Source organism: Chanodichthys erythropterus, chromosome 5 (genome assembly GCF_024489055.1).
Source record: "Chanodichthys erythropterus isolate Z2021 chromosome 5, ASM2448905v1, whole genome shotgun sequence".
Classification (NCBI taxonomy): Eukaryota; Metazoa; Chordata; class Actinopteri; order Cypriniformes; family Xenocyprididae; genus Chanodichthys; species Chanodichthys erythropterus.
In genome coordinates, this window is record NC_090225.1 from 19969399 (window position 1) to 19995500 (window position 26102).

The following is a 26102-nucleotide window of genomic DNA, read 5'->3' on the forward strand; positions in this document are numbered from 1 at the left end:
AGGGGCGGGGCGAACGCAGCTTCAAGGCAAAACCATTAAAATGAATGTGTCACTCAGCCGTGACGCGCTCCCGCAGCTCACCTGCGCTATAGGTGAGATCTCATTCGAGCCCTTTGTGTGCTGCTGTGTGTTTACTCTGAGCTTACTCTGAACAGACTCAGACTTCTCTTACAACACTTCAAACGATACAGACATTTACAAAATAACAAGCCCTACCCCTTATTATTTTTTTTTCTTTTTGGCAATATCTCTTAAAAACTTCATAAAAACTTAGTTTCTACAGTTAGCCTATTGTTATAGCCTCTTATAGGCTACAACTAAACTGATATTTATTTAGGCTATTTTTTTTTAATAAACAGAAAACAAGGTGAAATAAAAGGAAAGAGACATGAAATAAATTATCAAAATTGAAAACAATGTTGGTGAAGGTTCTATCTATCTATCTATCTATCTATCTATCTATCTATCTATCTATCTATCTATCTATCTATCTATCTATCTATCTATCTATCTATCTATCTATCTATCATCTATCTATCTATCTATCTATCTATCTATCTATCTATCGATCTATCGATCTATCGTTGAAACTCAGCGCTGGACAGATATCAAACTTCAGCAATGTTTGAATGGGAACGGTTGTACCAAACGTACATGTTTCTTTCCGGACAGTTTTGAATGTAACATTGCTGTTCGCTGTGTTGTGAGCTGCAGAGTGCATTGATTACTGTTATATGTTTGTTTGTTTGTTTATTTTACAGACGGACTTTAACTAATATTATTAACAATAATGGATGACCAAGGATGCCCGAGGTGCAAGACGACTAAATACAGAAATCCATCTCTGAAGCTGATGGTCAATGTGTGTGGACACACGCTGTAAGTACCTGCTTGTCAGATTTCTTACTCAAACCTGTGCGGATCTTAAACCTTCACAGATCCAGAAGTGAGGCTTTATTCATGATGTCCAAGACAAAACGTTTTATTATTTGCATCTGGTTTGTTTTGGCTTGTATATGTGCTGTAACCAGGCCAGTGTTTCAACCTGTGAGTTAAGTAAACCGATGTTTTTATGACATCTAACTTCCGTTGCTCAACTGTTTGCGAGGCTCTCCTTTCAAAAACGTTAGCATGGAGACAATGGTTTCAGCCACAATATGGTTAATATTACTACTGTAAAACCATAGTAATTTAACATGTACTTCAAATAGTATAATATTTTGATACATGACTACATGATGTAGTGACATCGCAAGAGGAAAAGTGACAGATCTGTCAGACCAGCTGACCCAAAACTGACAGTTTTATTCTACAACACCAATTACAGAGAAGTTGGGACATTATGTAAAATGCAATAAAATCAAGAATCTGTGATTTGTTGATTCTCATTAACCTTTATTTAATTGACAAAAGAACAAAGAGAAAATTCCCAGTGTTTTCACTGGCAAAATTATTATAATTTTTTTTTGTAAATAAACAAATTTGAATTTTGATGGCTGAAACACACTCCAAAAAAGTTGGGACATGTGTTTACCACTGTGTCACATCACCTTTCCTTTTAAGTACACTTTTTAAATGTTTGGGAATTGAGGACACTGATTGTTGCAGTTTAGCAATTGAATTTCTGCGCAATCTCGTCTGATACAATACAGCTGCTCAACAGTCCGTGGTCATCGCTGGCTGATTCTCCTTTTCATGATGGGCCAAACATTTCCAATAGCAGACAGATCTGAACTGCAGTCAAGTACATCCTTTCTATGGTGTAGAGTGTCTACCAAACCACTCTGTTGTAGCACATGCAGAATCAGAATTGTCTTGCTTCCCAGAAGGATGTCATCTTGATGGCAGTATATGTCTCTGTTCAATCCCAGTATACGCCTCCTCATCAATGGTACCTTCACAAATATGCAAGTCACCCATGTCGTTTGCACTGACGCACCACCAGACCATGACAGATGTTTGCTTTTGCACCTGTCGCTGATGAAAGTCTGGATGGTCGCAGTGGCAGATTGTTTTAAGTAACAACAGTTTTCCAAAGAACTCCCAAGCCCAGGTGACAGTATTTAACAGAGTAGCACGACGGCTTCTCATGTAACGCCGTTTGAGGGCTCGAAGGTCACCCACATTCAACAGAGGTTTCCTGCCTTGCCTGAGATTTCTCTGGTTTCTCTGAATCTTTTCACAATATTATGTATGGTAGATGGTGAAATACCTAAATACTTTGCAATCTTGCATTGAGAAATGTAATTTTTTAATTGTTGAGCCATTGGTGAGCCATGACACATCTTTGCTGGCAAAGATTGAGCTTTTGGTGGATGCTTCTTTTAAACCCAATCACGACCCTCACCTATTGCCAATTCACCTGTGATTTGCGGACTATTTCAAAACCGTTTATCTTGGATATTCTATAATATTTTTACTTTTATTTTGCCTCTCTTCCAACCTTTTTGGAGTGTGTTGCAGCAATTAAAATCAAAATTTGTTTATATTTACAAAATAAAATAAAATTGACCAATGAAAACATTGGAAAGTTAAATAAAGGTTAAAGAATTGGTGTTATATTAACAACAATAACTAGTAACTATTTTGGTGGAAATTGTTTCCACGAAGTGTGTTGAATTCCCCATTAAATCAAAATGGGCAATTCTTATGTTATATTATGGAATAGTGCAGTATTTATTATAAATGATTTTTCAGCTTGAGGCCGGGATAATCTGTCATTCCATCCAATCAATTCCTGATGGACAAAATCAAGTCCCGCCCTCATTTTTTTTTTTGTTGTTGTTGTTCAAGAAGCCGTTTCACTCGGATATACATCACAATAGGGAAGAAAAGATTATTGCAACTTCCATTTCAAGATGAATACAGTCAGCAAGTGAGATCAAACTAGCTATTCATTTGGAGTATGGGAGTTGTCACTCTGCCACAGAAACCTGAACAGAGAGGGACTACTATGTGGATCTCATGGGAGATATGTGTCTGAAGTCATGTGACTCCTCGTGCTTTGCGTGCCCTTGACCTCTTAAGGATTCACAGTGGACTGCTGACCTGGGACTCAGAGACCGTATGAATATATTACACACTGATGACACACTGCTGGAGACGGTCCAGCATACTCTCCCCTGCTCATTTCATGACAGTTTATCTCTGTATGCAGAACATAAGTATGAAGGAATAAATGACACAGCTAATAAATGACTGTAGCCTGTGATTAAATACAGTTGATGGAGTGGAAGAAGATATTGCTTCTAGTGTTTCTTCAACTATGAGAACTTTTGACCCATTGGTCTTAAGAGAGAAAATAAACTCTTCAGTTTTTATGTCATTCTTTTATTAAAACATTCTCTAAACTGTATAAGTGCAATTGTCACAACTGTTTTATGGGACATCGCAACACTATTGCATTGTCTGCAAACTGTAGGAACTCTCTCAAAACATTTCATTCATGCTTTGAAACCTAGATATTGATAAGATTTTGATAACTGAATGGATGCATGTGTCATCACATAATGAAAGAATGTTTAGAGTATGACAGTTTCATTGAGAAACAACTCATCAGTTTTGATTAGCAAGCCATGTGCATTTAGTTGAAATTGAACAAGAAATTCTCTCTGAAGTAATTGTTTAGAGATGTAAACTTTTGAAAAAGTGATTTTAAGACATATTTAAAAAAAAAAAAAGCAATATTTAACATTTTTTTTTTTTTTAATTCTTCACCTCATATTTATTATCACAAGAATGTTCTTCATCGGCACTGTTGATAACATTTTTGATAAAACTAAAAAAAAATATACTGGTTGTGATGGAAATCACCTTTTTTCACTTTTCAGTTCATATGCATTTTGATTTTTTGGTTGCACCTCCTCTTGGTAGAGCACCTCTTGTGATGGAAATCATGCTACAACTGGAGAGACAAAATTTGTACACAAATGTATATGTTTTGACATAATTATTAACCATTTTAATATTTATTTCACTCTTTATTTTGATTGTTATAACTTTTATAATAGTCCAGTAATTATGTAATTAATATTTTTTTATGATTTGTTTCCTGTATTTTAAGATTGAAAATCTACAAAGGTAAAATAATTAAATAGATATTTGATTAAGCATTTGGAAAACTTGAAATCTGTTTTATTAAAAATCACCAATTGGACAGGTAGTTGAAGAAACGCACGTGTTTGTGACTATTAGGCTGATGGCGAGTGTGTCCTTCTGACCTGCTGCAGTGAAGATGGAAGGGCACAGGTAGGTGTGTGTGAGAGATAGTTGATGAGAGGGACACAGGTAGCTTGTGTGTGTGTGTGTGTGCGTGTGTTTGTGAGTGTGTGAAATGCAGGGGTTTGCAGATTTTGTGTGTGCATGATGGGGTCAGTTGTGCTGAGTTAGAGGAGTGTAGTAACCTCTCAACATGCTGACAAACACGGACTGGGAGAGGAGGAACGAGCAGGGAATGTCTAGCATTTATTCACTTGAAAGTCTGTGTTCGTACTGTTTTGCAGACTTTTTGAGGTCTGTAGTTCTCTCACTCACACATGCATGCCCATGTTGTTCAGGTCATGGGTCAGGGAGAGTCTACCCTCTAAAGTAATTTGGAAGTAAACAATTGAGATTCTCCAAAGAAAACCCAGGGCAGACATCAGCTGAGCCATGGTGCTTCATGCGGTGGTTAGTACACGTTCACTTTTGAGTTGTACTGCTCATGCAGGTTACACATATTCAGGTTGTGATGTGTCCTGATACCATTTCATGGATCAAAAAGGAGCATTTGGTCTAGTCGGTCTACTACTTCATATTTTTACGTGCCCAGGCAATTTTTCACTGCCACCGTCACAAACAAAAACACTACACTACAGTTCAAAAGTTGGGGCCTGTTAGATTTTTAATGTTTAAAAAAAAAACAAAGTCTCTCATGCCTACCAAGGCTGCATTTATTTGATCAAAAAGTGTGATATTATGAAATATTATTACAATTTATCTTTTCGGGTCTTTTTGACCCGGAGAGGATTTACTTTTTCCTGAAAATGTTGTGTTATCGCATTGGACTAAAACTTATTGACTTTGCTCACAGAGGGTATAACCACTTCCCAAAATGTTTTTGAAAATTTTTGTACTTTTATGCAATTTATTTTCCATCTTGTTACACTGGTGGTGTTCCCAGTCAAAAATGACCAGCCTACAAAAAAAAAAATAGCTTATAAATCTCTTGTTATGAAATATTATCACCAAATATTTTTTTTTTTTTTTTTAAATAAATACAAAATCTGTCTTAATTAAAAGAAAACAAGTTTGAATCCAAAAAGATTGAATCCAATTTTTTATGATAATATAGCATAACGAGTGATTTAAGCAATTTTTAAAAGGCCGTTTTTTTTCTCTTTTAATATATTTTAAAATGTTTCTCCTGTGTTGGAAAGCTGAATTCAGCAGCTATTTCTCCAGTCCTCAGTTTTGCATGATCCTTCACTTTCAGATATTTTATATTCTGATTTGGTGCTCAAGAAACTTTTATTTTTATTATCAATGCTATGCAGCTCAATATTTTTGTAGTTTGTAGTTTTTTTTTTTTCAGGATTGAATAGAAAGTTCAAAAGAGCTGCATTTATTTGAAATATACTTTTTGTAAAACATGTAAACATCTTTTTTGATCAATTTATTGCATCCTTGCTGAATAACAGCATTAATTTAATTAAAAAATAATTATTTATCTCAAACCTTTGTATGGTATTTTTATCAATGTATTTAAAAAATCTAAAATAAAAAATATTTTTAAATTAATGTTAGATTTTCTTAACAAAAGCCAATTTGCAATTACTACAAATTATTTGTTAGGTTTTATATTTGCAATAATTTTCATCTGCATTAATTTATTTTCCAGTCATTTCCCCTCATTCCCCTCAAAGTTTGTTTACAGAAAGTTTGTCCACTGTGTTATTTACACTCCCTGTCATTTTGAACAGGCACAAATCAAAATCAAGTTTGAAAGCTGACACAAAAATAAGGGAGGAATGAAAAACAGATAGAGAAAAGGAAAGTTAAACTGCTCAGTGGAAAAATTGTTTACTGTATTTTTAAGAAATCCACTTGAAACCCTACATTAGTTATATTTTGCATAAATTCTGGGCAAGAAGTAACATTGGTTTCTAATACACACTTTACTTTGTCAGCCCTTAATGTGTATGTCTGCTTTGCCTCAAACCCATCCCATCATCACTCCATTATGATTGAATAAGACCACCACACACACAAATATCAGGCCTCTGTTTTATCCATTAGTCGAATTTATGGTTCCTTTTGGAAAGTTTCTATGGCCAAATTTCATTCTCTGAAGCAGTGAGATGATTGAAATGTGTGTTTGTGTGGAATCGCTTCTGAAGGTTTTTCCAGCAGATTTCACATTTCATTACTGTTTATTTTGACTCTCTTTTAGCAGACCTTCTGCCAGTTTGAGTAAAATGTCTGTGTTTGTGTGTGTGTTTCAGGTGTGAGAGCTGTGTGGACATGCTGTTTGTCCGTGGCTCAGGTAACTGTGTGCAGTGTAACACTCCTCTCAGAAAGAGTAATTTCCGCGTTCAGCTCTTCGAAGATCCAGCCATCGATAAAGAGGTGGAGATCCGAAAGAAGGTTCTCAAAATGTATGTGGCAGAAAAAGTGTCTGTGTGCATGGAATGCTTCCAAAATTGGGTCATTTCATGTCAAATCAACCAAATTTCAGAAACTTTCCCGGCTCAAATGTCTGATTTTGTTAATATTTTTTCTGAAGAAAGACCAAAATAAATAGCAATGAAAGCCAAAATATAAAATGTAATGGATGTATATTGACTGAGTAATCCACTATTTTGTATAGGGTTTGTAGAGGTCATGAAATAATATTTAATATTTTGGCTTTCTCCTTCATTTATGTATTTTTTTTCACCAAAAAAAGATCAAAATCAAATTTTTTACCTGGGGACTACTGGTTGAGTTGACACGGAATGACCCAATTATCTTAATGGCTAATTATAATATTTTAATGATGTGTCTTTGCTTTCTTTCATCTTTCAGTTATAATAAGAGGGAATTTGATTTTTCCACTCTGAAAGAATATAATGACTACTTGGAGCAGGTGGAGGATATTGGTGAGATACGCATATCATTATTTTACTCCTATTCATATGATACATTTGTTTTTTAAATGTATTTCCTTGTGTGTCCAGTGTTTAACCTGACTAATAACGTAGATGTTGAAAGGACCAAGCAAATAATGGAACAGTACCAGCGAGATAACAGAGACATTATACAGAAAAACAAAGCCAAGCTGGTGAGTATGTGTGCATGGTTCTGATTGGACAGATGGATAATTTCACAAGCGAGAACCTCCTTTATTTAATTTTAATTATTTATTTATAATTGATTGTCGTTTCTAAATTAGACACGTGAGCAGGAGGAGTTGGAGGAGCTGTTGTTACAGGAGCAGCAGGATTCAGAGCAGAGAAGACTGGAGACCCTGCAGGAAGAACAGAGACAACTACAGGCCAAGAGGAAAAACAAACAAGCACTGCTGGATAAACTGGTACACAGTACACACACTTTAAAGTCGGCATGAAATGGAAGTTGCTATAGTCTTTTCTTTCCTATTGTGATATATCGGAGTAAACGGCTTCTAGAACAAGAAAAAATTGAGGTGTTTGATTTTGCCCATTGGGATTTGATTGGTTCACTGTGGTTTGCTATTGCTCTCATGTGAGTGACGGGTTGTCCCGCCCTCTCGCCGAAAAAATGCGTAGAGCTGTGGTTCTTATGCTGTTCAAGTTTGAGTCCAACTTGTGTTATTTCCCAATTTTCCCCTCCTACCCATCACTGTTCCCTCTCTACTATCAATTAAAGTGTCAAAATAAAATTTAAAAGAAAAGCACTTTTTGAATGTTGTGTTTGCATTTGCAGGAGAGTTCCAAGTTACCTGCGGCTGTGCTCTTGGCCCAACATAAAGATCGAGCCGCCCAACTGGAGACCCAGATAGAAAAACAGAAGCAAAACGTCAAACCAACAAACATCTTCTCAACTGGAATAATGATGGTGAGGAAACAACACACATACATGCACACATAATCGGTAGGACTGTCAGTGGATTACATTTTTAATCAAATTAATTAATAATTAATCAGATGAATCCTAGGATTTGCTAAAGAAAAGCCACCAAGTGAAGGCTTATGATTAGTCATAATTAAATGTTCATTTTGTAATTTTTTTATTTATTTAAATTTTTTTTATTTATTTTAATTTATACATGTTTACACCCACACTGCCCCGCCAAAACAAAAGTTGCCATTTGAATTTAAAGGTGCCATCGAACGTTTTTTTACAAGATGTAATATAAGACTAAGGTGTCCCCTAAATGTGTCTGTGAAGTTGTAGCTCAAAATACCCCATAGATTTTTTTTAATAATTTTTTTTAACTGCCTATTTTGAGGCATATTTAGAAATGCGCCGATTCAGGCTGCGGCCCCTTTAAATCGTGTGCTCTCCGTCCCCTCCCGAGCTCTCGACTCTATCACTGCATAAACGAAGTTCACAAAGTCTAATATAACCCTCAAAATGGATCTTTACAAAGTGTTCGTCATGCATGCTGGATGCATACATCGGATTATGTGAGTATAGTATTTATTTTGATGTTTACATTTGATTCTGAATGAGTTTGATGGTGCTCTGTGGCTAATAGCTAATGCTATACTGTTGGAGAGATTTATAAAGAATGAAGTTGTGTTTATGAATTATACAGTCTGCAAGTGTTTAAGAATGAAAATAGCGACACTCTCTTGTCTCTGTGAATACAGTAAGAAACGATGGTAACTTTAACCACATTTAACAGTACATTAGCAACATGCTAACGAGACAGTTTCAAATGTAAACAATATAACATTAAACAATACTCACATAATCTGACGCATGCATGACGAACACTTTGTAAAGATCCATTTCAGGGTTATATTAGCTGTGTAAACTTTATGCACTGTTCAAGGCAAACGCGAGCTCCGTGGGTGGAGAGCACGAGAATTAAAGGGCCAGTAGCCCTGAATCGGCTCATTTATAATGATGCCCCAAAATAGGCAGTTAAAAAATGAAAAAAAAAAAAAAAATCTATGGGGTATTTTGAGCTGAAACTTCAGACACATTCAGGGGACACCTTAGACTTATATTACATCTTTTTAAAAAAAGTTCTAGGGCACCTTTTAAACTTTATAAAGTAAAACAAGCTTCTGGTGGGACAGCCATACACGACGTACGTCCAAATAGCATTAACTTCCGTGACGTAATACACAAAGACATGACGTACTAGCGTAGTACATCATGGTGCACTGTAGAACGCCATGTCATTGTGTAGTACGTCGCGGAAGTTCGATTTTGGGCTGCCATTCACAACCATTATAAACCTTGGAGGACTAAGAATATATTTAAATATATCTCTGATTGTGTTTGTCTGAAAGAAGAAAGTCATATACACCTAGGATTGCTTGAGGTGAGTAAATCATGGAATAATTTTAATTTTTGTGTGAACTAATCCTTTAAATCCAAACAGCAACTTTTTTTGGGCTGGGCAGTGAATGTTGATTTTATTATGATTTTTTTTTTTTTTTTTTTTTTTTTTTTTACAATTAATTGGGCAAAATTTTCATCTTAAATGCTATTCATTTATTTATAAACATCTTATGTAGCATCACATGCACTGTTACCTGTGTAATATTCATCACATTATACATGTGCTCTAGCTTTTGCATCCACACAGACACACCATCATGTTTGTATTTGGCAGTGTTTGAGTATGACGTGGGAGTGTGTGTGTTTATATCATTTTGTGGTGCGTCTGTGTTGTGAAGCAGGTAAAACAGGTTTGTTCTTTTAAAAAATCCCTTCAGCGGTCACTGCAAAGGACATAGACCTGAACCAACATGTCATGAATGTGTATGCAAACTTGGAGGAGGGGGGAGCAATACATCTTAAAAACTGCCGTTTGAAAGTAAAAACAGAAACAGCATGCACAATTGTGTGTGTGTGTGTGTTTGTGTATCCAAGTGCATATGTTTCCACAAATGTGTCTTGTGGTTGGCATGAAGAGATGAGTGCTGTGTATGTTGGCATGGATCTTGGTACAGGGAGGATAGTACCGGCAAAAAAGTGTTTGTCAGATTTAGATGGCTTTTCGCTGCAAGGCAGGAGGCACGCTTATATACGGTTATATTTAACACACAGATGTTTCAGAGCTGTGCAGTTAAGCAATATGTGCGTTTGTCTGACTTTTTGCAGGCAGATTCATACTCCACATACATGTGGAGAGAGCCAGTAGAGGCTTTGAGATCAAAATAGTGTGTTACAGGGCATAGAGAGGGCATTGGCTCTCACACTTGTTACTTGAGCTCAGTTAATGCCAGCTGGAGGGTCCACAAAGCTCACTTTATCCCCACTGAACCTGTATGTGTGTTCACTAGTGTTACACGGTAAATTCAGGACACTTTCTCAGTGTGAATTCAGTGACTGGTGATTGTTTTGCTGTGAATAGGACAAGATATTTAAGATCATGTGATTTATGAGTATATTTTGTTGTGTTTCTGTTAATATGTGTGCTTTTGTGACATTTTTCTCTTGTGTCCCATGCAGAGCAGTGTGAGTGTGTGATCATTTTAAAATGTGCTGATCTGTGGTGAATGTGTATGTGTGTGTGTGTGTGTGAAGGTCAGCAGAGGTGCTGATAGACAGTTTATATTTGTTGACCTTGGTGCGTCCTGAAGACTTGCATAGTCAGAGTCCCGATGCTCTCTCCCGCCTGATCCCCCATGTGAAACAGAAACCTTTCGCCGTTCTCTTGCATTCCTCTGGATTTAACCAAAAAAAAAAAAAAAACCTTTTTCAGAAATTTGCTCAGAACACATGTTGTTTTATGAGGTTTTGTGAAAACTGTAAAAGCTTTTATGGACAATTTTTGTTTGAGGTTTAAGCAAAAATTATGTTTTGTAATACACGTGTCTTTAAAGCAATGTTTCTGAACCATTACATTCAAAGGAGTGTGCAAGATGACTTAGATCATTTTAATATATTAATAATTAAAATAGTTTTAACTATAATATAAATTAAAATGCTAAAAAAACATCAAATCAAGATGTAAACTGACATTATTACATAATTTCATAATGATTTTGATCATTAAATATTTGAAGTAGTTAAAGCGGAATCAACATCTTGGATATTGAGAGCCAAAATGTATACAATGCTAAATGCATAAAAAAATAAATTAAAAAATGCATGAAATATGCATGACAAAATATTGTGTATGATGATATTGCCCTATTTTTTTTCTGTTGTCGAATACATAAAATGTAAACGTAAATTATTAAGGATACATTTCTTTCTCACTTAGAATACTACTAAGACCTATATTACTATTACATGAGCCAATGGCATTTAAAACACACTCATGTTTGTGTCAGGTGAATGTAGGGTTGTCAAAAGTACCAATTTCGGTACCAAGTCAGTATTGAAATTTTAAAAATGTGATTATGCCAGCATTTCCCCCTAGCATTTTGAGCGCTGTTGAGCGGATTCTTAAACACCTCCGATTGGTCATTGTGTTCACACGCTCAACAGATATGTCTGTGATTGGCTACAATGATCAATGCTTCAAAAACATTTTGTAAATAGACATATTTGACACAGGCGTTTATCAGTGGATCCCTAATATATCCTCTGATAGACACCTACTTTCAAATGTTCCTGTGTCTATCTCTGTCAAAGATGTCTATTTACAGCGTTTCAATGGCCAATTAAAGGTGTTTAAGAATCCGCTCAAAATGCTAGGGGAAAATGCTGGTATCAGATTTTTTAAATTTCAGTACTGACTTGGTTTCGAAGTCAGTACTTTTGACGACCCTAAGTGAATGAATGCAATACACTTTACTGTCCATGAAGAGAAAATTGACTTGGACTCATGGTGTATACAATGTCTTAATCCCAGACCAGTTATGCCTACTGTAAATGTACATATATGTAAATTTTATCTAAATTTAAAAATAAAATATAGCAAAGCTTTACCTTGTGTAAAAACAAAGACAGACCCATTAGTTAGCCTCACATCCACACCATCAAGAAATATTTTATTTATTTATTTATCAAATATTTGTATTACATACATGTAATTGTTGTGCAACATTTTAAGTGAAACGGGTATAAAAATAATATTTTTAAATGATTATACCTTTACACTGGAAACCTGTAGCCGACCTGGATCAGAAAAATGTTTTGTGCTTCTCTGAGAACAGACGACTTAAATGAAAGACAACTTACAACTACAGGAATAACCATGATTAGAGAATTGTTTGCATAAAATATTCTGTAAACATTCAAACGCTTGCCCTCTGAGACACAGGCTACAATTTATCTCCATAAATACTATTTGCGCAATTCTGCCCATATTTTTACTTACCTACATCAACTTGCTCCAATAGTTACCACATATTTTACATTTACACCCTGTTCTCTTTGCATCAATTATCTTTTTAGATAAAAACAAGGGCTGTAAAAAGTTAATCTTAATAAAATAGTTGTGATTAATTTACATTTTTGTCTAACTGTAGTGAGAAAACAGTTTTCAAAATAGCTAAGTAAAAATAAGAGTTGTGTGTATATTTTACTCATAGTAAATATTGTATGTGCTGCTTATAGACACCATACAGATAATGATTTATGCAACAGATGCTCTTTACTCATCTCACTTGCACAAAAATAAGTGCAGTTATTAATAGAAATGCACAGGGGAAATAAACTGAACTCTAAGCATTATATGCAGTCCACATCGTATTATAATGCTTATTGATATCTCTGATGAGGACTGATACTTCGATTTACAATAGCAAAAATTAGATCTTGATTAGGGTAGATTGGTGTTCCATGCAGAAAGAGAAGGCAGTTTTGAGCCATTTAGTCCCCCAGCAGTCAGAACAAAATCAGCACATGTATATTACACACTTGAGTGTTTTGTATGTATGAAAAGATCCCTGTGGACTTTCACTAATCACTCCTGAACTGCAGAATCATCAGGAGAAAGAATTAAAGATAATTTCTGTGTATTTCACCTAGCCTATTATATATATACAGTTATGTATTTCTTAATTATTCAGCCCAAATGTTACATTAAAATCATTTTAAGTGGGTAGTTCTTGGCCGAATAATCTCCAAGGCAGACCAAACTTTATGGTGATTGCTTGGTACAAAGAGAATAGCCAATCATAATAGTCATTTACATAAAGTCTTAAAGGTACAGTAACAAAAACTCTATTTTTATTCTGTATAATTATGGTCAGTAAAACTAAATTATGACTGTTTTTTTGTGCAAGATGATTGCATAAACAAAAACCTACAGAATTGTATATGGTTCCTTTTAAGATTTTTTATCTATTTTGGAAACAGTGCCTTCTTTTGGTCTTCTTCCCAAAATCAACTTTGAGAAGGAACAGTTTCTAACAAAATTTCCCAAATCCAGTCCACACATTCTGGTTGGTAGCTAAATGTTGGCAAGAAGCAAGACAAACACACCTCAGAAATAATAACTGGTATTTGTTGGTTTGGTAAGGAAAATTATCACACCCGCAGAATGAACAATCAAATGAGCCATTGCATCGTAGGGCCTTTCCTGTGCCAGTCAAAATGTTCTGTGCCTCCCAAGACAGAAGTCTAAAATGCAGAACCAGGGGCGACGGTTTATTTTAAAAATGTAAAATTCAAGTCCACCTCGTAAAATGATGTTTACTATGTGTTAATGTCAAACATACGGACTGATTCACTGCCCAGGCAGGGGCGAGGTTAAAGCGCTAGACAGCACTGAATGTTGAAATGCTGCAGATATATGATTGATTTGAACACAAAGACCCGTTAAACAGTGTGTAACTGCTCGGAGTGAAACTCTGAATGCACAGACAACTGGAGGGGTGTTTCAGCTCAGGGATTTCCTTCCCTTTCCACCCCCGCACAGTAATGAAGATGGATCGAGCCAGCAGCTCTGTTTTAGAGACCCTGGGGAGTGAATATGTATCTATAGTCACTCAACATGCACAGCATCAGCAGCATTTCTTTATATATATATATATATATATATATAATAAACACCTAAAATTAATGTTGAGCGCAGATGTTCGAAGATTTTTGAGTTGGTAAAGATGCGGTAGTGGTTTACTGTGAAGTGTGTGTGTATGTGCCAGAGTTCTGAAGAGTTTTCCACTGGCATCAGGCTGTTGACAGTGTAATCTATGGTGGGATGGTTTGTATGTGTTGACATGGAAGTCTCTAGATTGTGTGAGATGTGAGTTTGGAACTAATCAGCCTGGGTAGACAAGAGGATTTATGTTTGTTATTTTGAGTTCATTATAAACTACTAGTTACTAGTGCTCATTTTTAGCTTCTGTTTACTTGTATCTCTGTTGTTTCACTCTCTTTTTCTCTCCTTGTTATGTCTTCCATTATTTTACTTTGCTGTTTTGTTGCTGTTTAAATGCATGCAGTACTTTCAGGCCAAAGTAAAGACTAGCTCTCCCATGGAAATTCCCTCCACACACACACACACACACACACACACACACACACACACACACACACACACACACACACACACACACACACACACACACACACACACACACACACACACACACACACACACTCACACTCCCTCCATGCTGTGGTTTCTGTCTGTCTCCAGCAAGTTCAGTCTCCCCCTTGTGTGTGTTGCCTTTGTGTGTGTGTGTGTGTTGGCAGTGAGTGATGTTGTCATACATCTTTAGATCCCCTGCTTGGATCTGGATCCGTAGAGGGATGTATGTGTTTGTTGGCGCTAATGCATTTATGTGTGTGACTTCATCTCAGACAGAATGTCTGTTAGTTTTGATTAAATGAGGTCATTTACATGAAATGTTCAATTTAAACGATGAGTGTGTGTTAAATACTAAATTAAAATGTAATGTGAAATAAATTAATAAAATAAACAGAGTAATATAAAAAGTTAGTTATCAGAAAATGTAACAAAAAGTAATAGATTTTGAATGTAACATTTTAAGGTGCTCTAAGCATTTTATATATATATATATATATATATATATATATATATATATATATATACTATGCATAAAATGTACCTATTTCCTCAGTGGTTGTCCTGACAAATCACACTTGTCTCTGTGATGGCCCTGTAAACAAGTGTCAGGGGAGTGGCCCATGCCTTTTTAGCCAATCAGAAGAGATCCCTGCCTGTCAATCAATGCACGTGTTTGGGAGGGTGGGGTTTTGGAGAGAGGGCATCTGTCTAAAATTTTGTTTAGTAGTGTTTTTATAGATGTGATGTGCAAAAATGTGTCTTTCTTGTCTGTCTCTTTCCTTTAGGGTCAGACCGTGTCTTTAGCATCTGTGTCTCGTGTGGAGGAGGCGTTGTACTTCTATCAGCCTCTGTACATTGACACATATGGGCCACCCGTTCCAGAACTGGATCAGTTGGGCCGACAAGGGTAAGAATCACTTGCATTTTACTACTGTGAAATAGTTTTTTAAATTTTTAATTATTTTATTTTATTTTTAATTATTTTATTTTATTTTATTTTATTTTATTTTATTTTATTTATTTTAGTAACACTTAACAATTTACATTCCATTAGTAACGTTAGTTAATCCATTAAAGGGAGGGTATAATGCTATTTCATGCATTCTGACTTATTTACACTATTAAAGAGTTGGATTATCATGCTAAGCATGGCCAAAGTTTCAAAACCCAAGTTGGACGTATGACGGAGTATTTCATGAGTCATGAGTCGGAATCGTAGGTGGTGAATAAAACTGCTTCAAATGTCTGTTTTGTTGGCAATAGGCACCTATGTTCATATAATGTAAACAATACGAACGTAGTGAATTTATAAATTCATTATTCATCATTCACTATGCGCTATATTCATTATAGTGATTCAAAAGTTATCCATGGATAACTCAATGGTGTATTGCGTGTGTTTAAATACATTTGTTTAGCTGACCATTGATAGCTTGCAGACGATCTCTACACAAAAGCTGCACGTGCTCGTCACTCTATCTCCGCTCACACGGCACGCCTCCAGGCACTCTGCTTTTTTCGGAAAGACTCGGTACAGCGTATGTTTCTTTTATAAATATGATAAAACTAAAGACTTTTCGGCAATATGAACGATGCTATACTACTCTATAGGTATTTAAGATTAACATGAGATTGGCAGAAACTGTGTGTGATTACCCCCCCCCCCTTAAACTAACAATGAGCAATAAATGTTGTTGCAGTATGTATTAATCTCTGTTAATGTTAGTTATATAAAAATACATACTATTCAATAAAAATACAACTATTCATTATTAGTTCATGTTAGCTGTGGATCATTAAATGACATTAACAGATGCAACTTTTGGTTTTAATAATGTTGAATAATAAATATTGAAATTAACATGAACTTAGATTAATAAATGCTTTAAAAGTTTTTTTCATTGTTAGTTCATGTTAACTAATGTTAACTAATGTTTACAAATGAAACCTTATTGTAAAGTGTTACCATTATATAATATATATATATATATAATTTTTTATAAATTAATGGGCATCAAATTAACGGGAACAGACTATATTTAATTAAATAAAATTACTTTTTTTTTTTTTTTTTAATGCCTGGGGTTATTGTTTTCTTTTTTATACCTTCTCACTCCCCCTTTCTGTCAGTGAGAATGTGTGTGTTTGACAAAGATAAATGACCTCTTATTCAAACAAATAAACCACATCTCCCATGGTGCACTGCTCCCAGGATAAACAGAAAGTCTGCAGACATTTTTGCAATGCTTGCAGTTTTACACTTCACTTAAGTTTGACTTTCTCTGTAAGACACACTCTCTCTCTTTTCAAACCCACACAGTCTTTGAAGCTATATTTGTGATTAGCATTGATGCAATGATTTTCATTTCATATGTTCTATATCCTACCCCTATAATAATTTCTTAATCATCTCAACAATGCTGCGAAAAATCTGATAAATAAGCTTTTATTAGTCTTCTAATGACTACACTCTTAGAAGAAAAGGTACTATATAGAACGTTAAAGGGTTCTGTCAGATGCTTCATTTAACCTCTTAGGGGTTCCCATGGGATCATTTTATGGATTTAGTTTTAATTAATTAATTTTGTTTTAATACATTTTTAAGTTTAATTAAATTTTATGAATTCAACAACTCGTAACATTTTATATAGAACCTTTTTGGCATAAAGCATTCTTTAAAATTAAGTCCAGAACCCTAGGGTTCTTTATAGACTTTTTAAGAGCGTAGTATTAAAGGGATTCGGTTGAAAATTCAGATGACGGAATGTTCGTTTTTTGGGTAAACTTTCCCTTTAAGAATGTTTATTCTATTTTTTTTTTTTTTTTTTTTTTTGAGGAAAAAATTACTGTGCAGTCCTAAGTTATACACTTGCAGTTGAAGTCTATAGGGCAAAAATGCAACGATTGCCTTTCATTGTAAGTGTGTTTCTGTCACAGATGCTGTTGATAGAGCTCAACTTATATTGAACTCACACACACATAGATACACACCGGAATCTTCAGCAGAGGATCTTATGATGTGGTTTGAGCTGAAAAGCAGAAGACAGGAGAAGAAAAAGAGAGAGGGTTATGAAAAGAGACGATAGGGTGGATCACTCTCTCTTTGTTTCTTTTTCTCTGCCGTTCTGAAATCTTTTTCTTTCCTCTGTTTTTGCATCAAAGAATTTGACCAGCTTCAGTCTTTTGAAGTCGAGAGCGGACGAGACTCTAAGTGTTTGTGTGTGTATGTGTGTGTGAGGTTGACAGAGAGACAGATTGTTTTTTGCTATTTGTCTTAGTGTGTTTTGACAGTGAGTTAGTTGAGATTTATGTTGGACTGGTTTGTGTTTTTGGAGGGTCATGTATGTATTCACTTCCTCCTTCCCCCCCGGGGCGAACCCCGTCCTATGTGTCCGTCCCTGTTCTGTACCTGTATAAATACAGATTGGGTGGGGCATTTTATTAAAGACAGCTGTGTGTGGGTCTTGAAAGGAGGTGATTGGGTTGAAGTTTCCTTTTTCTCCACACACACAGTTTTCAAGTGCAGTCAGTCGCCTTTGTGTATGTGTGTGTTGTATGAGCAAAGGAGTAGTTTGTCCCCTCACTTTTTGGGAGATAACAATGCCTTAATGCGTCCCTCTTCTCTTACAATGTTGCATATAAATATATCTCAAAGTTTGGCTGTACAAGTCCCCCTTGATGGATCAGTAATCTTCCATTCCAACACTCTCAGAATACACACACATTTTCAGTCAGTGTTGAGTGATGTCCCCGGTGAGTTTTGGGCAAGGTATTTAGTTTAAGAGACATTAGTTATTGGACAGGACACAGCTTGTATCCGAGTCTGTGTTTATATTAATTAGGTTTTGTTAAAGTTTTCTAATAATCCAAGTTACATTACCATTCAAAGGTTTGGGATCAGTAAGATTTATTTATTTATTTTATGTTTTTGCTCTTTTGATCAAATAAATGCAACCTTAGTGAGCATAAAAGTAATTATTTTTTCTATTTTAATGTATTTTAAAATCTAAAGTATTCACGTGATGGCAAAACTGAATTTATAGCTGTTTGACAACTTGAAGTTTTTTTGGCTTCTCTTTCTTATTATTTATTTTGTTGTGTTTATGCATTGGGCTCCAAAAAATCTGAAACCACTAGTAAATATGCTTCTATTTTGCATTATTTTCAAGTTTAATGCAGAATTTATTTGAAAAAGTTTAGGAATTTCTCAGTACAATTTCCTTAAGGTGATGAAAAACATGCTTTCATCACCATGCCAATGTTTAGACTACATTTTCTATAGAAACACACTGTCATACAGGAAGTCATCATGTGCCAGACAGGAAGTAATCCATCAGCAGATCAGAAGAGGGAGCATGTGTGGACAGGGTCAGTAGCTTTATTGTGTTTTACAACATAAATCTGGTTGATTATTGTTTAATTCAGTAATAAAATACAAGAAATATTGTGAATAGAGCCATGTCTAAGTGGTTCAACGGATCACACGTTTTTGATCATATTATGGTTTTTGAGCCATGGATTGGATCATTTTTTGGATCAGCAAGAAATAAAAATGTTTTGGGGGTGAGGGTAACTTTGCTTTTATTATTTAAAGCACACTTTAAGTACTCTGATACCACAGCAAAAACTACTAGCCTAACTAATAAAGTTCAAACATTATTAAAGGCAAGTGAACAGTCAAAAATAAGAACAAATACACAAATTACAAACATAGATAAATACAATATAGCCTAACTGTAGTATTAATTTCAGGTACAGAAATGTAATAATTAAATGTAAAATAACACTATGTTCACTGTATAAATTGAATATGGATTAATCTTTGTTAAAGGATTAGTCCTCTTTCAAATTAAAATTTCCTGATAATTTACTCACCTCCATGTCATCCAAGATGTTCATGTGATTCTTTCTTCAGTTGAAAAGAAATTAAGGTTTTTGATGAAAATATTCCAGGATTATTCTCCTTATAGTGAACTTCAATTGGCTTGATGCAGCTTTAAAGGGCTTTAAACGATACCAGACGAGGAATAAGGGTCTTATCTAGCGAAACGATCTGCCATTTTCTGAAAAAAAATAAAAATGTATATGCTTTATAAACACACATGCTCGCCTTGCAAGTGCTTTTTCCAAACCGCACTTCCGTATTTTTCAAAAAGCTTACGCTGTATGTCCTACACCTTCCCTATTCAAATTACATTAAAAAAAAACGGAACTGGCGCTGCGTTCGAATAGGGAAATATTGTGTAAGCTTTTTGAAGAATATGAAAGTGCGGTTTGGCGGAATATATTTATAAAGCATATACATTTTAATCTTTTTTTAGAAAATGACCGATAGTTTCGCTAGATAAAACCCTTATTCCTCGTCTGGTATCGTTTAAAGCCCTTTGAAGCTGCACTGAAACTGTCATTTTGACCTTCAACCGTTTGGGCTCCATTGAAGTCCACTATAAGGAGAAAAATCCTGGAATGTTTTCATCAAAAACCTTCATTTCTTTTCGACTGAAGAAAGAAAGGCATGGACATCTTGGATGACATGGGGGTGAGCAAATTATCAGGGCATTTTTATTTGAAAGTGGACTAATCCTTTAAAGCTGTGTTTAGTAGTTTGATTAACATTAATAACACAGACAACAGCTATAAAAGTATTTATTGGCTGCTGTCACTTTAAGATCCAAAATAATGATACACAGCCTTCTGTTGTTCTCTTTCTCTTGAGACATAACCGCCTGTATTTACGAGAATACTTGCCGATACTGGTATTTTGACCTAATTTCGTGTCTATTGAAGTGCAGACGCAAAAGAGAAATCAATTTGGGTGTGTGCGGCTGTGCGCACAGATAACAGCGCGTGAGTAAATTCTTTGATGCCTCTTCTAGCGCTGGAATGGTTTAAAATCTATTGAATGTGTAAACTAGTAAGACAAAATATGTGCAAAATATAAACTTCCAGTATATGGCGGTCAAACTTGAAATTAATCTGCGAATCTAATGCATGCTGAACCGTACGGATCACGGATGAACAACGACCCGTTTAGCTCCTATAAAAGACAATCAGTTAACCTAATAAAACATTTACTACTAAATAAAAATATTAAGCACACATTTACAATAAGCAATACGTTGTTATTTTTTTTTTTGTATCATTTTTTTAGGTATGCTAATTCAGTGAGTGTCATCGTTTTGATATAAGATCTAGTTAAGTTGGCTTGAAAAAGATTTACGTTTTTCCTAAAAATGACTATTAAAGCTCGGAAAAATCCCATTGACTTTCATTGACGGAATGTTCAAATGAGCCAAGACTTTCAAATTCTAACCGTCAAAATTCAAATTTAAACTACAGAAGCCCATTAGACTCAAACTCAATTAGACTCAAGTGCCATTCTGTAGTTGCGTCCCAAATGACGCACTATACACTATGCACTTATGCACTATGTACTCATCCATGTAGTGTGTGAATTGTATAAGGTTATTTTGTCATTTAACAGCCCCTTCCCCTCCACTACGTAATTAAATCTGCGACAGTCGAGTGCATGAAGTGTCCAACATTCCACATTTCTTTTTTTCCGTTAATTTAGTGCATCATCCGGGTATTTAAAGCATACATCTATCTATCAAAACTACTAACTACTAAGCTAAGCAAAACTTTCAAACTTCAAACTTTCAAAACTACTTCAAACTTTCTAGCTAGGCTTTTTCAAGCCAACTTAAAGTTTGTCTTCAAACTTTTTAATCTAGTTCATTTTTAGTATGCGTTACACTGCTAAAAAAAGGTGTTTCAGATCATAACGGTTATGTAGTGTATTTTATCATGGCTAGATTGTCCAGACCATTTTATAAAATACTTTAAAATGCCATTTCGAGTGTGAATTAATTCCTACTGTAAGATTGTATGGTTGGAGTGATGGATGAGAGATGTGTCTGCAGTCATTAACCCCTCTATCTCTCTCGGCCTGTATGTTTTTTTTGGAAACTGCATTTTGAAGGGCCTGATTTGAAATTTGCATATGCAAATAAGCCTAAAACAAAGATTCTGGCCTTGGCTTCAAGAGTAAATTTGGCTTGCAAAATGGCTCCTGTTTCTGAGGTAGCAAGAGAGAGTTAAGCTTTAAAACCATACCCTGAGGGTAGATTATGGATAATGGATGGACAAACTAAACTTGTTCACCTTCTCTCTCTCTCTCTCAATCCACAGTTTTGAGTGAATTTTGCATTTCGCATTGGTGTGGCTTTTCCTTTGTACAAGGAATGCTCACACACACGATCTCCCAAATGTGCCTTTTCGTTTGCCTCATTCAGAATTAGTTGTTGCCGACTCTCTTTTCAACATGATTTGTGTCTTCATGCATTTCGGACACACGCTGCTGCCTCTGTAAACAGCAATGCACCTTTGGACCAGTAGGCTTTAATGACGCATTATGCCCTGGAGGATCGCAGGTCGCCTCTTGGCTCCTACATAGATGAGTTTGCTCTCTGAACTCTGATGAGGATATTTGTGTTGTGGATGAGTTGTAGTTTGGTATATGCGTGTCTGACATAGCAGTGCGGGCAACCAGATCTGTTTGAGGAATGCGTGTGTGACACTGACCCTGTTAAAATGACAGATTGTACAGCAGCTGCTTGAGAGTTTCCTCTATTTTTTCTGAGGGCAACATTTCTGTTCTGAATCCTGTGCTCGGAAAGACTTTCTCAAACTACACACGCACACTTCTATTAGGTATTAAAGGCTGGCATGAAACGCAGATCCCGCTGACAGAGAACACACACACCATCATCACCACAGTGTGTCAGCACTGATACAGCTGTGTGGTTTAACTAAAAACACTGTTCAGTTCATGTCAGAGTTTCAACCCTGATATTCATTTGACTACATGAGCAATGTCAACAACATGTCCATCTTAAGAAGGATATATCAGAGAGCTGGAGCCAGAGTCAAACAGCCATTAAAATCCTCCCAAACATTTTAGTCATAGTCCAGACTCTCACATTAGTCATTCCTTAAACAACCTTCCAATTTTTCTTCTAAATCTTTGCTTCCTTTTAGTGTGAGGCTGTTTCATTCATGTCAAATATGTATTATTGTTAACTTTTAATGAATAAAATATACACAATTGTTCAAAAATGGTATTTTTTTTTTTTTAAGAAATTAATGCTTTTATCCAGCAAGGATAAGACTTCTACATTATTACAAAAACTTTCTATTCATCAAAGAATCTTGGAAAAGATATATCACGGTTTCCACAAAAATAAGCAGTGTAACTGTGTTCAACATTGATTTTTTGTATTTATTTATTTGAGTACCAAATCAGCATGTTAGAATGATTTCTGAAGGATTATTTGACACTGAAGATGAGTAATGGCTGCTTTCCCAACACAGGAATAAATGACATTTTAAAATATATTCAAATAGAAAACAGTGATTTTAAATTTTCATAATATTTCACAATAAGGGATCAAAAGAAATGCCTTGATTGGTATAAAAGCTCATTTCAAATATGTTTTAAAATCTTACCGACCCCCCAAACAGTTATGTTTTTAATCACTACAAACCAACATTGGTCGCAAACAAGCTACACTCTAAAAACTAATTCAGGGGACCTTTAGTCATTACTTAAATATAAAAGATTGTTGTGAAATAAAAAATCAAGTTCTGAAATGCTGTTAGACTTTTTACTTGTAATTGTTATTTTATGGAGCTTGGATGACACCCAAATTATGCCTATTGATTCGATATACTATCATGACTTGTCAAAGTTTAACATTTTCAGTTAATCAAAACTGTATTTAATTTTAAGTTCTGTTAATGTAAAATACTATCTGATGACGTGTAAATGTGTTTCAGTGTTTTGAGTTGTTTGAACACTTCTTTTAACTTAAGTGAAACTGGGCTAGGATTTATATTTCCCATCATGCTTTGCCCATGGCACTTGAAAGGGAGAGTAAATGTTAAAATTAAGTGTTTTTATATAGTGTTTTTTGCACAAGATTAATGGTAAGGGAGATTTAGCAGTAATTAGTGTTTTGTTATGCTAATTTAGAAGAGTTTCTGTTAACATGGGTTTTTGGAGATTTACCATCATGGTGACAAGCGGTGCTTGGTAAGTTACTTAGAAATGTGTTGTGTCCAAAGAGCGTCTTCACCTTATTTAAAACATTATGTTGGATCAACTCAAAACATTGCTTTGAATTAATGTAATTCTCCCAATTGGCTTAAGTTAAAAATTCTAGTGGAAAACGTGAACACATATATATTTTTTTTGTTGAACCAATGTTTTATTTTTTAGAGCGTAGATGTAATTTTTGATGTAATTTTATAGAAAATAAAATTCCACCGATCAGGGTTTTAAATTGTCCCAAAAATTTCTGCAAAAATTACAAGCCTTAATTTATACTTAATTTATAATTTTCCATCTGAGGTGGACATACGTTGTCTAAAGTTCAAACACTTTCATTTTGACTTTTTGTTGAACAAGGAAAGTAATTATTTATTTTTTTAGTTTCAAACCTGATTTTGTACCCTTTTCTTTTTAAAGATCCTTAATTAAAAATGATTTTTCCCCCAACATCCAAATCAGATTTTGAATAAAACAATTTTAGTGTATTTTGTTACAAAACATGAATGCCATTTTCTTGCCATTTTGCTATCCGATCATCAATGCTTTTAGTACTTTGGGCAAAACTAAAAGCAAAAGAATCTGGATTAAATGTGACGACAGTGATTCACTTGTGGAATTATGTGTGTGGTTTGTGGATTAATGATGGAGAACTGAAGCAGCATTCTGTGTGCATTAGCTCATGGTCCAGCGCTTCAGTAATCTCTGTTTGTTTAGAAAGCGTGTGAAGCTGAGAAGAGCTTAAGTGTTTCTGATGATACCTGACCCCCTCTATCCCTCTCGCTCTTTCCATCTTTCTCTTCCTCTCACTGTAGTATCAGTTTACATGTAATTTTCTGTTCTCCCATAATGAATGGCCGCTGTGGACTCCAGCTGCTGGAGTGTTTTGAGGGTGCTGGGCTAGTGTGAGATCTCAGAGTCTCACCCACAAGCATTAGGTTTCTGATGTTCTGGTGGTTTGTGGGTAACAGGCAGTTTTGTGAAAATTTGTGAAAAATATGTGGATCAAGAAATGAAATATTTTATATATTGTTATATAATATTGATATTTTAGTTATGTAAAGCAACTACATTCTTACATATTTTGTGGCTTAAAGGGATAATTCACCCAAAAATGAAAATTCGCTCATCATTGACTAACCCTCAAGTTGAACACAAAAGAAGATATTTTGAAGAATATGGGCCCCGTTGACTTCCATAGTATTTTTTTTTTCTCCATACTTTGGAAGTCAATGGGGCCCATCAACTGTTTGGTTACAGGTTTGGATCAACTTGAGGGGGAATAAATGATGACTGAATTATTTATTTTGGGTGAATATCCCTTTAAGTAGTATATACTACCATTCAAGAGTCTGTACATTTTTTATCCTTTCATTAAATTGATAAAAAGTGACAATTATAATGTTAAAACTATTTCTACATCAAATAAATGCTGTTTGAACGTTTTTGAAAGAAAAAATGTATCACTGTTTTCAACATTGATAATACGAAATGTTTCTTGAGCAACAAATCAACATATTAGAATGATTTCTGACGGATCATGTGACAAAGACTGGCTGCTTTTGTCAAAGGTTTTAATTTAAAAAAACTTTCATCAAAGGACTAACTTACATTTTAAAATATATTAAAATAGTAAATTTATTTTAAATTATATTTCACAGTAATACTGTTTTTACTCGTTTTTGATCAAATAAATCTAGCCTTGGTGAGCTTAAGAGACATTCTATAAAAAACACTGAAAAAATCTCACTGACCCAAACCTTTTAACGGTAGTGCATGATATATTACATTATTTATACGCAGTATAATTCTAGTAATGACAGTTGCCATTTTATTTTTCTTTTAAAATAAAATTGGTTCTTGTCATTGTGAAATCTGTGAATGTAAAACAACGGAGCTGCTCCCTCTAGAGGATTAACCAGATTTTACTCAAAGCCATAATTGTTGAAACTACTGTTAAACTATTCAGTTATAGCTAATCATCCTCTCTCTATATGCAGGTATCTGAATCATGTGCGCACAGCGTCTCCTCAAGATCAGGCTGGTGGTTATTCATCAGGACTGGCCTGCCATCGCGCCATCCAGGACGCTTTCAGTGGCCTCTTTCCCTTGTGATCATCAGTCTACCTAAAGACTCACTCAAGCACAAGCAAAGGGAAAGACTGCGAGTGTTTGGATGCATGGGAAAGATTCCTGTGAAGGACTACATGTGGAAACGGCCCCTTCAGAAGGCCAGGTTCAGAATATGACGTTTATGTTGAAGAGTAACATAAACAAGCTTTAATAGGTGTACAGATATTTTTGTTAATCAGTTTTGTTATTTTTGTAATGCTGTTTCAAATAAATAGACACAAAAAAAAAGTCTTTGTCAGTGATGGTTGT

At 35.0% G+C, this 26102-nt stretch overlaps 1 protein-coding gene across 1 annotated transcript; it reads left to right on the top strand.

Moving 5' to 3' along the window:
• Positions 1–690: 690 nt before the first annotated feature.
• mnat1 (MNAT1 component of CDK activating kinase) lies at positions 691–26060 on the top strand. Its single transcript, XM_067385347.1, has 8 exons — positions 691–879; positions 6483–6635; positions 7045–7118; positions 7197–7300; positions 7412–7552; positions 7924–8055; positions 15397–15518; positions 25721–26060. Exons 1-8 carry the CDS (start codon positions 791–793, stop codon positions 25833–25835), a joined length of 930 nt encoding a protein of 309 aa, XP_067241448.1. The 5' UTR covers positions 691–790; the 3' UTR covers positions 25836–26060.
• The last annotated feature ends 42 nt before the right edge of the window (positions 26061–26102 follow it).